The 17,341-nt window shown below is 41.5% G+C and overlaps 1 protein-coding gene across 1 annotated transcript in view; it reads left to right on the forward strand.

The window, feature by feature from the left end:
- LOC122801113 (IgGFc-binding protein-like) overlaps window positions 1-17,341 on the forward strand; it is a 495,969-nt gene that overhangs the window by 380,456 nt on the left and 98,172 nt on the right. The window contains exon 4 of the mRNA XM_044070643.1: window positions 13,292-13,443. Coding sequence (XP_043926578.1) covers window positions 13,292-13,443 — 152 coding nt within the window. The remainder of the gene's footprint in view (window positions 1-13,291; window positions 13,444-17,341) is intronic.

The raw sequence follows: 17,341 nt of genomic DNA on the forward strand, positions 1-17,341 counted from the left end.
CTATGAACACCACTTGCGCTGGATTGAGAGCATGTTGGCCAACTTGGTGGGGCAGCCTCACGCTGGTGCCCTGCCTCCAGCACAGCCACCCTCATAGCAGTGAAGGAACAGTGCCAAAAATCCCACAGGTGGGGACATAAGTCATACTGCTGCCATCTGGAGGCACATGGGCCTTGGATTCCACAACACTCTCCCCATCCAAGGTGTTCTCCCCCCTCATGTGTCACACACTGCCCCTGTCTGCTGTCATGTCTGTCTTGTCTATTTGCAATTGCATTCTCTCCTACCCAACTTACCTCCCCCACACTTACCTCTGTCCCTTTCCCAACATTCTACTTTTGCCTTGGGCATCAGTCCCCAAAAAATATATCATCCAAGACATAGCTCTCCATTTCGCACAAGTGTCCACTGGACACAAGTAATTTGGTCCAATTGGCTTGGCAATGCAGTTATGTTGTCCTCACCCCTCTCTCTGGGGTGGAGAGTGCAAATACATTTACAAATCTGTCAAAGTGCACAGCTGTTGCTGTACAAAAAATGGATAGCTATGGTGCACACTTCCTGCACATCCTTACCTGACTTTCACTATGTTTTTCCCCTTGCTTGCCCCCATTTCACCATTTTTCTATCACCTCCTATTTCTTTTCTTTATATTTTATCAGGACAGAGCTGCACAGTGCATCACACCATGCAGCTTCTCTTAGCTCAGCTAAATAGAGCTTTAATGATTAAATGTGTTTAGAATATTGTTAGACACATACAAAATAAACACCTCTGCCATGTTTCTAACCCAAACACATCATACCTACAGTGCACTGCATTAAACTGCCATGCCACACAACTCTGGAATAAAACAGGTGTTTTCATCAAAACATAGTGATTTCTGCTTAGTCATTAGGCATGTCTTAGCGGAGCTGCATGCTGCGCTGCACCATGCGACTAGAATTAAAAACTAATGGGATAAACGGGAGTGTACCTTGGACTCTGTTGCAATAATACACTACTAGACAGCAACACACATAATAATGAATGCAAGTGAGGACTGCAATAGGAAGTACATGTGCCCTTTTATCAGCAACATGTAGAAGTCACCTGCTAAGGCATTCATGGCAAAATACATGTTCAGCTGGGACTCTGGTGCAGAAATACATCCATATAAAGCCATGCACATATTGATGGATGTAGAAAATGTTTGTCACAGTCTATATGTGTACACATATATTTTGCAAGTACACCTGCTGTTGCAGTGACTCAGTAGATCATTTAAATGATTTGCATATGATATGCTTTGCCATACACAGTCCTAGGTTGAAATCTACTGTTGTGCTGCATTTTACTTACATTATTGTGAAGACAACAATTAATGGATCACTAATACACTCTTTTTCCACACAAAGCATTGCAAATTAAATAGCCAATTTTCAGTGCCTGAATTCACAGGCCTGCAGTTAGGGACACACTTTACATATTCATATAGCAGTACTATATGTAACCTAGTACTCTGTTATTGACACAGTTGCCTAACATACATACCTTAAATACATCCATTAATCGAAGTATAAAGGGTTCCCTCACACTGGGACTGCCTCTACAACAAGGCTGACACAGCTGACACAGATACACCTACAGCTTGCTGTTCTCCAATGTGTGCACACTCTTTGCCTATGTCTGCTACCTACAGCAGCAGCTGCAGACCATGGTACACACAGCTCTATGTAATGGTTTCTGCTACAGACCTACCATCTGTGAAGATGTAGTCTCCTACAGTAGTGTCCATCTCAACAGCTAAGAAAGGGGCCCAGGCCTACATGAAGTCCTTATATATTGCCCAGTGGTTGCATGTCATTGGCTAATGATAGTGCAATTCAGTTGCTTTGGCTGTATTTAGCATTTCAGAACCACAGATTGGTTTAGAGATAATGCCCTGCTGATGGGGAACATGTTTAAAAGGTAGGCAGCTGGCTATAGGGAACCATTCTGTATGAAACCTTACTAACACAGAGCATGTCTTTGTGAAACTTTACCAGACACACAGTTCAACATAAGAGTACTGCACTCTAGCAGGTATGAAACTGTTTCTTGCATATAACAGGATTCAGATGGGAGGATAGAGGTATGGGGAATAGGAATTACAGCAGTAAGCTGGTCATAGACCAGTGATAATGACATGTCAGGGATACCCTGCTGACTCACAGCTACAAGAGATGTACAGTACTCCAAGGTTGTATTATCTTTCGTCATTGTAGCACACTTCTATTGAAGGACTGTTCCTTCACAGTGGTTGTAATAGTACACTGCTATTTGTCTGGCACTGGTCTTATGACATATTATTGGGTGGCTAGACTTAGCGGACACACCACCGTAAACTGGAGTGTTGGGTGTATGATCATACAACAGAATGTCTCATGGCACACAGGTAAATAACTCACTATTGATAGTATCTCAGTTGGATCTACACACATTGCATGTTATCACACTGTGGGTTATGACATGTGTGAGCAAGCAGGGGATATTGCTGGCCAGTTTGCCCTTGTTGCATCTGTACATAGTGGAAGTCCATGTATCTTATCCTATAATGAGTTCCCCTTGTGTTGTCTTTCAGGAATTATGTACCACAGATGACACCCACCCTTCTCGGATGCAGAGAATGACATAATCTTGCAAGGACTAAGGCAACACGATGACATCATGCTATCCAGGGGGAGGCATAATAGGGAACAGTGGGCCACATTGTGGTCATACCTTGTGCATGACATTAATGCCATGGGCCAGCAGGGCAGGACATATGAGCAGGTCCGACACTGGGCAACCAATATGATTAATGCTGCATGTTTACTGGCAGCAGATATAGCCAGGGATTATGCTGTCACTGGTGGACGGCCTGCAGTAGAACAACAACTGTTGGCCACTGAGGAATTACTGGTGTACTTAGGCACATGTGAGAACTCCCAGACATCTGTCACACCATACATTGTGGAGGTGGGTGCCACAGTTTCCAGGAGCTGAAAAGTGCGCAGGTAAGCTTACTGTGATCAGCATTGTACTACTGTAGCAGTCAGTCTGTCAGGTTGTAAACACTTTTATGTGGGGGTCAGTTTTTTTTTACCTTGGGGAGGTGTAACCTCAGGTATACACTCATATGCAGAATGGTCAGCTCCCGGTGTTTTCTCCTGTCTACCTGATGAATCTGGACATCTTGAGACAATGCAGCAATTACCTCATGTACACAGACAACCCTCTCTTCCTACCACCCAACACTATGACCTGTGAGAGATGCACTTATATAGCCAAACTGGAAGCAAAGCTCTCTTTACCAAAGACAGGCCTAGACAGTCAAGAGGAGAAGGTAAACACTTGCACCGCACCACACTCATCACATAGTCCCTCAAAACCTACACCACCAAAACACACACACAGAACCACAAAACACACAACTACATTCGCGGAGGCTCTCTGTACTAATCAGCCCAAACAACAGAGACCTCCAAAGCAGAAATGTAAGCAACCTCCACCCCCCAACACAGCCCAAATGACACATAGTCCACATACTCAGTGTGCCACTCAATTACAGCCCATAAGGCATAATGTACCCAACACTCTAGTCATAGGTGACTCTATAGTCAGGCACACTGATGTTCCACTCACCAGGCTAAACAAGGAAAAAGTTACTGTCAGCTGCCTGTCAGGTGCCAGGAACTGCCACATAACACACGCACTCAGGTCACCCTACAACAAGTACAAATATGACTCTGTCATTGTCCATGTTGGTGTAAATGACCTGAGACATACCTCCCTGGACTACATGAAAAGAGACATGGAGGAGCTCTCTGACCTTGTAGCCTAGGCCGGTATGACCCTAGCCCTGAGTAGCATCTTGCCATCACCCAGAATGACACCACAGTACAAGGACAAAATGACTGACTTTAACAATTGGCTAATCTTCTGGTGTCATTCTAAGGGAATCCAGTATCTGTCTGCCTGGGATGACATGATTGACAGACCATGCTGCCTTGCCAGAGATGGCCTACACCGGTCGCCCTTGGGATTCCGGATACTGGCAAAGGCTCTTGCCACCCCTATAGTGCATTTTGTAGGCAAGGTTCAAATGACAAATTCACCACCGTAACTGGTACAAGCAAGCAAAATCTGAGGGTAATGCTACTTAATGCTAGAAGTCTAAACCTCAAAATGCACTCACTCGAGGCACTCCTTAAAATGGAGAACATTGACATCTGTGCAGTGACAGAGACCTGGTTCAAAGCTCCAAAGATCACCCCTGCATTACCAGGCTATAATTCTTACCACACCTTTCGGCCACCAAACCTGGACTGAAACACTAAAGGTGGAGGCGTGTCCATATTCATTAAGGATATCCACACCTCCAAGCTAGTTGCTCAGCATAATGCATTTGAGATTATCCAAGTTCAACTAACTCTGGGCAAAACCGCAATCCAGATTGTAGCTTGCTACAGACCCCCCACCATGCCCCAGGATTCACACTCCTCTTTTCTTGATACACTGGAAAATATTAAGGTACAGCCCAACACTCTAATAATGGGTGATTTCAACTACCCTACCATTAACTGGGAAAACTACTCATGTACCAAATCTTTTGCTCAACATTTTCTGGAAATCATCAATTACAACGCTTTGGATCAACATACCCACACCCCCACCAGAGGCAGCAATATCCTAGACCTGGTCATCACCAACATGGGGGACCAGTGTTCCACACCAGAGGTCAGCTCCTCATTGGTCAGATCCAATCACAAGCTAATCACCCTAGACATCCACATCCTGCTCCCACCCCCCATTAGGAAAACAACCGTAAAAAATTTCTCCAAAGCCAACTTCACGCTTCTTAAGACAGAAGTGGCAAACTTCATGACACCCATGCAGATGGACAATAGAGGTACAACTGCTGAATCCTACACAAATGCACTTTATAAGCACTTACACAAGTGCATGGATCATGCTATCCCTAACAGAACCAAGATACTATCCTCCAAAAAAAGGAAGCCAATCTGGTGGTCTTCTGCCATAAACAAACTCTACAACAGAAGAAAGAAACTGTTGCAAAAAAGAGTAAAATCCCACGATTGGAGGAACTCCCTGGTCAGCCTCAGTAAGAAGCTGAGATCCCTCATAAAATCCTCCAAAGCTAGTTATGAAAACAAAATTGCCACTGATTCTAAAGACAACCACAAAGCATTCTATAGCTATGTTAAAAATCTCAATGGCAACACTCAGATCTGCTCTGAGTTTCAGCACGACACAAAATATACAGAACCAATTGATATTGCCAACATCCTGGCAGATAGGTTCAGTGCTAACTTTACCTACCCTCTCACCCCCTAAAGGGCCCATCTTTATACCGGAAGAATGCAAAGTTCCTGTAATCATGGCTGCACAGGTAAAAACTTCACTCTCCAAAGCCAAGAACACAGCATCCATGGGACCTGACAACATCCCAGGCTGCCTTCTACATGAACTACAGAATGAACTGGCACCCCACCTAAGTACCATGTTCAATCATAGCCTCACCTCAGGCTTTGTGCCCATTGAATGGTGTACCGTGACAGTTATCCCACTCCACAAAGGGGGGGGGCCATAACAGACCCTGGGAAATACCACCCCATTAGCCTGACAAGCCTCGTCTGCAAGGCCATAGAATGTATCATCATGGATCTCATAAACAAAGACATTGGAGATCTCCAAACCCTGGACCCCACACAGTTTGGGTTTGTAAAAGGCAGATCATGTCTCCTAAACCTGATAGACTTCTTTGAAGTAGTCACCAAGGCCATGGATGAGGGTAAGGTGGTTCACACAGCCTATCTAGATCTCGCCAAGGCGTTCAACACCATCCCCCACTCTGGAATTATAGATAAACTCACTAATCTAGGTATAAATCCCTATGTCACAAGATGGGTTGCCAACTGGATTACTGAAAGAACCCACACTGTGAAAGTAGCAGACTCCAAATCAGACTTCAGACCAGTGACAAGTGGAGTACAACAGGGTTCAGTCCTGGGTCCTCTCCTGTTTGGTATCTACTTTTCTGAAGTACAGGCTGATACAGAAGGTCTTTGGCTAACTAAATTCACAGATGACTGCAAACTAGGAGCCATAATTGAAACTCCTAACGATGTGGACATCCTACAAAAGGGCCTCACTGAGACAGATGCCTGGTGTCAAAGACATGGTCTCAAGCTCAATGCCAAAAAGTGCATTGTCAACCCCTTTGGTAAAAATTCTGTACCCATGAACTACCACATAGGTGTTAGTCTACATAACACCAAAAGTGTGATAAGAGACCTTGGGACACAGGTGGACAGTAGTCTCTCCTTTGATAATCACATTGCCAAAGTGGTCAGGAAATCCTTCTATGTGACACACCTCATCACAAAAGGTTTCTCATCCAGAAAAAAAGAGGTCATTGTTCCCCTCTACTCATCACTCATTAGACCCATTATAGAGTACAATGCCCCTTTTGGTATGTACCTCACAAGACATCTACAACAACTGGAGAGGCCACAAAAATACCTCACAAAGAGGATTACTGGCCTCAAACAGATGCCTTACGCAGATCGTCTCAAAAAACTCCAGCTTTATTCCGTCGCATATCGCCTACTCAGAGGCGATCTCTGCCTAACATACAAAGCTATGTCAAACCCAGAGCTGTTGGACATGCTCCACTTAAAGAAATCCCAATCCCTCCGAGCTACACGCTCTAGGGACCTAAACCTTGTCACCACAATAAACAGAACATGCTGGAGGGATAGACTCCTGTCCAAGAGACTTCCCATACTCTGGAACAGACTACCTATCTATGTCAAACAGAGCTCCTCATTAGCACTCTTCAAGAAAAATCTTGATGATTTGATGGGTAATAGGAAATTCACCCTGGGGATCACTTCTGTGGTTCTGCTTGACAGGGGCACAGGAAAATAATTTTCTTGGGTGACGAAAGCCAGGGTACATTTTTGGCTAGGCTTGTATATGCCCTAGGGCCTATAGCCTAATACCTACCTATGAACCTATGAACCTATGAACCTATGGATCCAATACCACAAGTAGCATAGTAGCTACTGTAAATGTGAGATATATGGATGCATTACCTTGTTGTGCTGCAACATGCCATGGTAGTGACATTACTCCACCCTCTACTTTTCACAGGTCCATCAGGTAATGACTAAGGCCGTGGTCCTGCCCCTGATAAGTATAACATGTATTTTGTTAAGGAACAATTATGGTCTAGTACAGTTAAGGGCCAGAATAATGCTCTGTGTGCATATAATTATGTGTGTAAACAGCATAGGGTATTAAATACCAGTCTGGAAGAGGTACCTAAGGTTTCGAGAAGGAGTAGTCACAGGAGTGTAGTGCGACAAACAGATACACTTTAGCAGTTACAGGTAAGAGCAGATAAGGCACTTGGTTTAAATGAGGCCAGGAATGTAAAATGCCTTGGAAAATACATCAGGTTGAAGGCAAATACATTAGGCAGTGAAATGTGTATTTCCATATAATTGTGAAGAGAGTTGTACTGGGACTTATGTGTTGTTTTTCAGTTATTGTGTCATACTGAATAAGTAAAAGGTAAATATTACTGGCCATGTTTGACTTGATTTACTGCAAGTGATGGTTATAAAGGTCTTGAGTTGAATTTGAATTGTGTTCTGGGGTAGTGCTTTGTGGACAAAGGCAGAGAAGGAAGTTGTTTGATCAGTAATCCAGTTGCAGGACCTTGTTCTTTTTGGATGCTTTTCAAACACAATAGTGCAGGTACTAATGTACTGCTTATTTCATTCTTATTGCAGGTGACCATGAGGGTTGGAGTCTGTCCCCAACACAACCTGATGTCAGTGTCTCCTTGGACACTAATAAAGATGGTGGCCACACTGAGGCACAGGTGTGGGTGTCAGGGGCTGAATCTGTCCCAGAAGTAGAGATGACTCTTCTGCCCCCATTGTCACTGCACACATTCAGTATGCCCACACATACCCAGTCCCCAGCAGCCACAGATATTGGACACTCAGAGGGTGGAGACACTTAACAGGGAAGTGTGGCAACTATGACTTCAGTGAGTGTAGACACTGGCCATAGCCAGAGAATTGGCAAAGTCTCTCACAGGCAGATTGACAGGGGTGCTTCTAGGAGACCTGCTGTCCATCCACCACCTGTTGCAGGTTTCATATCATGAGTAACCCGGTGCATGTTTCAGGCCATCATGGAGGCACAGGAACCTTCTGAATGGAACACCAGGTGTATGCTCTGGGTTATGGATGTTGCACAGTCTGACATCCATGACAGCCTCCACCACACTGGGGAAAGCCTGGATTGGTTCATTGATGCTGTGGGCAGACGGTGGGCTGGGAAAGTGTCTGTCTTGGACAGCACATTGTCTGTGCCAGAAAGTGTGGTTGGAGTTGAGCATCGGACACATGAACATTGGTGAACAACACCATCTGCTGAGAGTCCACATGGCCATGCACACTCATGCTCCTATAGTGGCAGTACATCCAGCGCTACAGAGAGGAGTGTGCTGTCCACACCATGACATGGCAGGCCATGGACTCTTGGTCTTGGGTTGTCTTATAGTGGACACTGTCCCAGCAGACAGCAGTCACCATGAGGTACTAGCAACGCTTCTGACCTAGGGCATGGAGGTGCCAGTGCAACTCCTGGCAGAGCCAATTCCTGCATTTGAGGCCAGAGTTGGTGAACTGTCAACTCTACCATGTACGATCCAAAGCTGTCCAACATGCACACTTGTAGGGCTAGCACTGAGCTTGTCTGTGTACACACATGCACTCACACACCACTGTCAGATGTAGGTCACCTACAGACACACATAGCACCTCTCCATGTTCCATCTTACATGCTCCTCCTGACTCACACACATGCTGTCTACCATTTGGGCCAGCCTAGGCCTCCTGCATCCTCACACAACACCTTGTGCAAGTGATGATACCTGTGCCACATCCCTGTCATCCTTGACATTGATGCAAGGAAATGAAGCTATGGATATGATGCACAGGGTGACTATATTACTTAGCATGTACTTGTGTAATGCAATGTTGGTTTTAGTGGTTAACGAGAGATACTATATGCTGGCATTTGTCATGTGCATGCCACATACATTTGTGTACCTTATGTGGTCTTTATGTTGTATGTTGTTGAATTGGCTGTATAGTTACACAATGACAGGTGTGTCATGGGCCTGTTTATGTTTTGGTTACAGGAGTCTGTTGTGGTGACCTATGGATACACAGTGGAAATACAACAGCACAGGATGGCATGTCAGCACAACAGACATATGTTGTCAGCAAGGTACAGCACTATAACTGCATGGCCCCATAGTTTCATATGTGTATAACAGGCTAACAAGGACAATGTTGGCATTCAGCATACTCATGCATTCCTAATCTGTGAGAAGGTCTGCTACCCTTCATAAGTGCCATCAGGGTTTTGATGGAGATGACACATCTACATATATCCTGTGTCCAGTACCAACAGTTGACCGGCAAGAGTTATGATTGTTGTGTTCTGCATCCCAATTTGTAACCTGCACATGTGTGTCACAGCAGATGTGTGCATGACATGCATGGGGTCCCCATTTCATGTAGGGTCTAGTGCCTGTTTTACATACCTATCTCACCAGCATGTACTATGCATACCACACTGATGTTGTTGATGTGTAGCACTAGTGACACATGTGTTAGTCCTGTCATGGCTACACGGGAGATACACACTGGGAACTGACACCTCCCTGTATGGAGCCATACACATCCTCTCCACAGCATTTCAGAGACAGACTACACATGTATGGTTCTGGCATGCACCCCATAGGACATATTCTCTACAGTGTGTATTGGGTACCTTGGAATCTGTGTGGCTGCTACAGTTGTACGATATGCTTGTGTAGTGGCATGGCAAGGGTGCCATTGCACATAATTATAGCTGTGATGACTGCCACATTCAGTATACCAGTGCCAGTCTGAGAGTACATCCCAAACCTTTTGGAATAGGTTTTACAATAGTGAATGCATCCACATCTTTCCGGCCAGTGAAAGTTGAAGGCTACAATACTCTGTGTTCCAGTCATACATCCCATGGTTCCATAACATGTTGTAAAATGTTCTAACAGGCTCACACAAACACATGATACATTGAGGCTAGCACCACTTTCAGTCAGTGCATACATGACACACCAAGGCAAACACATAATGCAGATTGGCTGTATGTAGGTGTGTACACTTACCTATGTAATGGTCCATGCTACAGATCACAGCATGTGGTGCATGCAGCACATCTCATGTCTGCTGGAACTATCATTTTAAGACATAGAATGCTTGATGACTTACTGAGACCTTGTTGTGGTCAGTCTTTTTTCACCACTACAAATAAAATACTGCAAAACCCTACATACATCTAGGCTACCAAGGTGATGCCATATGGATAAATACACATGCCCCAAGTAAGTTGGAGTGAGATTAAAACACCTATCTATCTTGGTGGTATACACTATAGATCACAGTACTTATTGCATGCACCACAGCTTACAACTCAAATTACACTATCAGCTGGTAGTCTTAAGGTGGATAACATCATCAGGCCTTGTTGAAGAGGGCACTGTGGAAGCCAGAAGCAACTTATAGTTGAAGTGCATAACCATTTCAGGTAGATAGCTCATGAGAGCATGTCTGTTCAATTGTAGGAAGACACACACACAAATGTTCTGACGCAGTTCTGCACCAAGTGGGCTGGAGTGAGATTATACCCCTACCTATCTAGTCTTATACATTCTAGACCACAGTACTTATAGCATGCACCACACATTAAGTCGGTTGTATATGTAATTTCAAGCACATCACTTGGGCATTACACAAACTAGGCCTGTGTTGACCAGCATCTGTGGCCTGTAGTGTCATATTACTTCATACTGTTATCTGCATCTAGTATCCTAGCAGTGGGATAACTGTAATTATCCTGGCTATGTGTGTACAGTTACTAGTATGGCTATATGTGGCTGCCTGCAGTTCCATAGGCATATCTGTGGGCAGGGACAAGTTGCCCTGTCCATCCATGAGTTGATTTGATGACATTACACATTACAGTACATGGTGACATCCGGCAGGCACAGAGGTCTGTGAGTATGTGGAATTTCCACTGCTGCACCCTTAGCCTGGATCCTTTGAGCAACATTATGGCTGTGTGATATTGGAGATTTACTCACCATTCCTAGGGTATGTCAGACAATACAGACATCCACACACTAATTTCTGTATATAACTGGGATGTATATATAACTGTAGCTGCATGTGTGCATGCTATGTATATGTGTTATGTAGATATATGTGGGGGAGTGTATGTATCATTTTTTTATATATATAGCTACATATATCTGCACACATCTATTTGACACTACATAGTTATATATATACTGTGCATGTGAGAGAGAGAAAGTGACAGACGGATATGTATATCTGTATGTATAAACATTTATATATAACAGGTCATTTTGATGAAGGGGCAACAAGATTGAGCTATTTTTAACTAAGTGTATGGGCATGCCCAGTTGGACTGTCAGTAATACTAAGGTGACTCCAGTCCACACCTACCTGTACGTTGCAGACATTAATATCCACTGCTGTTTTTACAGCACTGCACTTCACTCAAACTGTCCACAGCATTCCTCAGCTGTGTGCCAAACTTAATCTGTGACTGCGATTGTTAATATTACACCACCAACAGACTGATAGTCTGCATACCTCTCAACTGTCTTGATTTCCACAGAATGGCCAGAGTTTTGCCTCATATGTTTGGTCTGTTTCTTATACATCTGTGGTCTTCTGGTGAATTATTGAATATTGACATCACTACATTATACTACTTACAGACAAATATTTGTGTTTCAGGCGAGATTCAGAATGTATGTTATGATGCAACACCTTTACTTCCAGTGACTGTCTAGGCTTATGGGGGCAATATTTGAAATCTGTCCCTATGTTTGGGCCATTGTCCCCTCAATCTTACTGGCTTTGTCCAGATTTCTTGCACTAAGAGGTATGACAGTCTATGGAAACACCAACATAGTACTACCTCACATGCAAAAGATGTGAGCAATTCCAGATTAGACCCATCCACGCCATCAACCATGCTACCTTCCCTAGTCTACTGAGTCACTCAGGTCACCAGACAGAGAGGAGTCATTCATCACACAATCAACAGCATAAATATGTACTTTATTATCCTGCATGAAGTGAGACATAGAATGATGTGAGCAATATCTATGTTACAGCCCTAAGATTGCCTGTTCCACTGATATACCATAGGTGGTACTGTTACAGCAGTTGTATGGGTACACTGCTGTGTTGGCGGGTGGGAAAACAATGTCGTTTAACATAGTGAGACAGCTTTAAAAAAAGCAACAGAGAAAGGAAGATCTCTGTTGCTTTTTTTAAGCTATCTCGCTATGTTAAGCTCATTTAACATAGCAAGATAACAGCAACGTAGCTCTACCATTCTCTGTTACTGTCCAACACACACAAAAAAAAAAGAGTTGTACTAATGGAAAAAGTCCAGGCGACTGGACCTTTTTCCATTAGTATAAGTCTGATTTACAATGGGCACACTGACCAATCAGTGTGCACATTTGTCATATTAATGGAGGGTTGTTGTATAATATGCAACATATCATGGATGATGAAGATCAGGATATCCAGTAAGGCAACACAAACTGTGATGGTTAGTTCTGGCATATATTATACACAGTTGCAGGCAGACCATACAAAGCTGTTACTTTGACTATGAATTTTGGACTATGTAGGTTTCCTTCATTTGCATATTTAACCAAATATCTGGTAGTATTCCATGAACACAGAAGATTTGCTCTGCACAGTTTATGATTAACTTACTTTTCAGAATCATGTAAAGGTCTAGAATGGTTTCTGAGACACATGCCATCCCTATGTGAATATGATTATTAATACAGACTTTCAATTTTAATAACACACCTGTATTGTGGCACAAAGGATATGAATTGCTTAATTCATCTTTTTCCATCAGTGGCATAATCATCATATATTTTACAGCTACTATCAGAAGTATATGTTTACACTCTACTCTCTGATTCCAAAACATATTCTAAACAGTAAAAACAAAGTTGGTGTGTCTTACCAGCATGTTTAATAGTCCTTAAAACTACTAGTATTTGGAATGCTTATTCTGTGCAATGCCATGATGAAATATAAATGTGTATTTATTTATTTATTTTTCCCAACAGCTATACCTACTAACTGGTGCTTATCTAGGCCCTCAAAAAAGTGTTGCCCCAAAGCTGATACGTCCTGCAGATCAATAGACAGAAAATGTTTTTGTGATGAAAAATGCAAGGTTTATGGTAACTGCTGTGATGATTACAGCATGCTATGCAAGGTAAGAAAAATGCAAAATGTCTAAATAACCAGTCATTCATGTTCACTTCAGCAGAGCCATGTAAATAAGTATTAACAGCAATGCAACATTTGTGGCATATGATTTTATTTCTTTACGTTTCTGGCACTTTAAACCTGTAAAGAATGTATGTGTGCATGCCATGTACTCTCATTTCAGGTCTACTCTGTAGACACACAGCAAATACTGATAGAACTTGCAGCAAAGGTCTTCGTATCCATGTCATTACTGAACAGCCTGGCATTAGTAAATGCATATATTAATATTAATATAATAATACAGTAGAGAGAAACTTGTTTGTGTTTTGTGTACTATGAAATCTAAGTTAAAGAGTTAAAAAAAGAAAACTAAATAGTATATATATGAGAGTTTTTTTTTTGTTTTTTCTTTCTTGACAACAAATACAAAGCAAAAACTGTCATTTCAAAAAAGAAAAAGAAAAAAAAAAAAAAAAATGAAAAAAATTTTTTTTTTTTTTTTTTTTTTTTTTTTTTTTTTATATTAATAAAAAAAAAAATTCAAAGTACACTTCCAACAGAGGTTCAAAGTTGGCATTATTTTTTTTTACATTCACAGTACATAAACAGAAGTTGATATGCTCTTATAGCAATAACCCATGCCTGGGTGTGGGTAATGCTGGATTTACCCACAGTTGGTGTGGTTTGGTCACGAGGGCGAAGCCTGAGTTGCCAAACAAAGACAACCGTGGGTAAATACAGCATTACCCACACCCAGAAGTGGGTTATTGCTATTATACAATGACATTATTTAAGAAAAAAAATAATTACTTTTCTTAAACAATGGCATTGTATAATGCCTCCTTGCTGCCCTTCCACAGCTGTGTGGTATTCTGCGGCAGTTCTGATGTACTGCGCATGCATATGCTTACGCAGTACATCAGAGCTGTGAGCAAAAGCAACTAAGAAAGCAAGATCTCCGTTGCTTTTTACAATCTGTCTCGCTAGGTTAAAGGAGTTTAACATAGCGAGACAGCTTTAAAAAAAGCAACGGAGACTCTCTGTTGCTTTTTTTTTTAAAGCTGTCTCGCTATGTTAAACCCATTTAACATAGTGAGACAGTTTTAAAAAAAGCAACGGAGAAAGCAAGATCTCCGTTGCTTTTTACAAAGTGTCTTGCTATGTTAAAGGAGTTTAACATAGCGAGACATCTTTAAAAAAAGCAACGGAGATAGGAAGAGCTCTGTTACTTTTTTTAAAGCTGTCTCGCTATGTTAAACTTGTTTAACATAGCGAAACAGGTTGTAAAAAGCAACAGAGATCTTGCGTTCTCCATTGCGGCAAAAAAAAAAAGAGTTATACTAATGGAAAAAGTCCAGGCGACCGGACCTTTTTCCATTAGTATAAGTCGATTTACGATGTGCACGCTGGCCAATCAGCGTGCACGTTTTGGAATATTAATGGGGGGTCATGGTATAATCTTTGTTTTGCATTACTAGGCTTTTCAGAGAAGCAAGGCTTTACTTAAATTAAAGTATTAGATGTTTGCAGAGGAGGAAAAGTTGTAAATTCACTCTTAAAAAGGTTGACAGAAGAAAATTAATTGAATAAAACTACTTATGCAGAAGAAAAGGGAACAAAGCAGCCAGAAATGGGAGAACAAATGATGACTGTTATGCCAGTGATTGAAAGTCATGAGATTTGTGGAAAAAATATGTAATTAAAACACCTGAATCAAATGCCCGTCACATCATCAGTGTACAGAAACTATTTTAATTTTGTAGCAGAAAGTAAAAGTCTTTTTAAATGATGGATTGGTATCTTGTGGAGAAAGCATGAAAATTAGTTGTTTTGGGGCACAATAAAAAGTTGAAAGAATGAAAAGAGTGCATGAATGTATTTAAAAAATGCATTTGTAGAATGAAAAGCTAAGAAATGATAAAGCATTGTAGTCAAATTTCACTGTACAGCATTCTATAATACAGTGTCTGGTCAAGTGTTTGAAGTTATATGTCTGAAAGTAACAAAATTAATCTCCCTCCCCATGGGCACATGCATCATGTAAAAATCCTGAGTTGTTAGCTATTGATATTTGAATTTAGGAATGCTAAATATAAGATATATTTTCAGATAGAAGGAAGTAAAACATCAAATATCCAGAGGCAACTTACATGTCTGATGCTCAGATTGGGAAAAGCATTGATAGATTCAAAGTGCAGCTATGATTAAGAATGCACAGAATAGTCGGCACAATGATGTGCATCATGGAAATGATTTATTTATTAGATTGCAGTGTTCAGCTACAGAATATCACATAGGATACCCCATTCAGTTCAATCCAGTAGTTTTACCTTTTGTCTATGATCCACAAGAAGTAACAATTCCATTTCTGAATGTTGGTAATGCACTGAAGACATGAAGTGTACTGCATTATAGATATGACCGTAGAACAAATGAGAGTAATGCACTGAAGACTATTCTGGATCACAGATCATGCATGCTGATACTTTGCTCCTGCTGCTAGACCTCTGGTGTGTCTGTGTATTAAAAAAAAAAAATATATATATATATATATATATATATATATATATATATATATATATAGATAGATACATATAGATATATAGATATATACATATATACATATATATACATGCATACATATGCCGAAAGTGCATAAGCATGAATTCGAATATGTCGAATCTGTGCTTATGCAGTTCCAATACGGTATGTGGAGTGTTTGGTTGGGATGGTTTCTGGAATTGAAGGTGATTGAGTGTATGTTTGTGTTTTTGTACGTTGTATGTGTGGGTTAGGGTAGGGAGGTGGAAGTACGAGTGTGAGTGTTGGATGTGTTAGTGTTTGTGTATGTGTGATGTGTATTTGTTTGTATGTGTGTGTGCGAGCGAGTGTAGAATGCTGTGGTGTGGGTTTTTCTTTTTTTTGTTATGTACGATCTCAGAGTTGGTATATATAAGTAGAGGGTGTGTGGGGGGATGCAGCCCCCAGATGGGGGGTGCAGGGGGGCTTAGATGTAGTGCAGGGTTGTGTGGTTTGTGTGGTGTGGGTAGAAAGGTGCGTGTGTTGTGTGGTGTATGGTGTTTGTATGTTCGTGATTGTGTGCTTCCTGATTGTCGGGTTTCAGGATTGTGAATGGTTTGGCTTTATAGTTTATATATTTCAGTATTTCGAGATTATAAAGGGGAACCGTATATATATATATATATATATATATATATATATATATATATATATATATATATATCAAATGTGTATATGTTGCTTTATTAGATCAAACAAATTCTACAGACTGGGATTACAACTACTCAGCATTTTTAATGTGGATTCTGTACACACATCCTGAAAGTTGAAACTTATGTTGTAAACAAAAGTTTCCATTTTAGTACCCCAGTGGTGAAGAAAAGGGGATGGCTGATTATTATGCCTTAAGTAACTCATATCATGAATAGTAGAGAGCATTAGGTATTCAGTTTCCATTAAGATTGGTTAAGAGAATAGGAGGAATAGTGAGTAATTCCCTAGCTGAGGCAAAGACCATGCCATTAGTTTACTTGGCATTAATTAGTAGTTTGTTAGTAGCAGAGCAGGTGCATAACTAAATTAAATTGCCCTGTAACTTGGTTTGCAGGTCAGACTCGCTAGTACTAGATTGAAGGAGCAGCATATCATCTGCATACATTATTTATTTAAGCTTCGGTAAGTGTACCAAAGAGGGAGAGAAGGGAAGAGAAGAGGAGAGAAGACAAGAGAAGAGAAGAGAAGAGGAGAGAAGAGAAGAGAAGAGAAGAGGAGAGGAGAGAAGAGAAGAGAAGAGAAGAGAAGAGAAGAGAAGAGAAGAGAAGAGAAGAGAAGAGAAGAGAAGAGAAGAGGAGAGAAGAGAAGAGAAGAGAAGAGGAGAGGAG

The sequence above is a fragment of the Protopterus annectens genome, chromosome 4.part1 (genome assembly GCF_019279795.1).
Source record: "Protopterus annectens isolate FY-2018-M chromosome 4.part1, PAN1.0, whole genome shotgun sequence".
Classification (NCBI taxonomy): Eukaryota; Metazoa; Chordata; order Ceratodontiformes; family Protopteridae; genus Protopterus; species Protopterus annectens.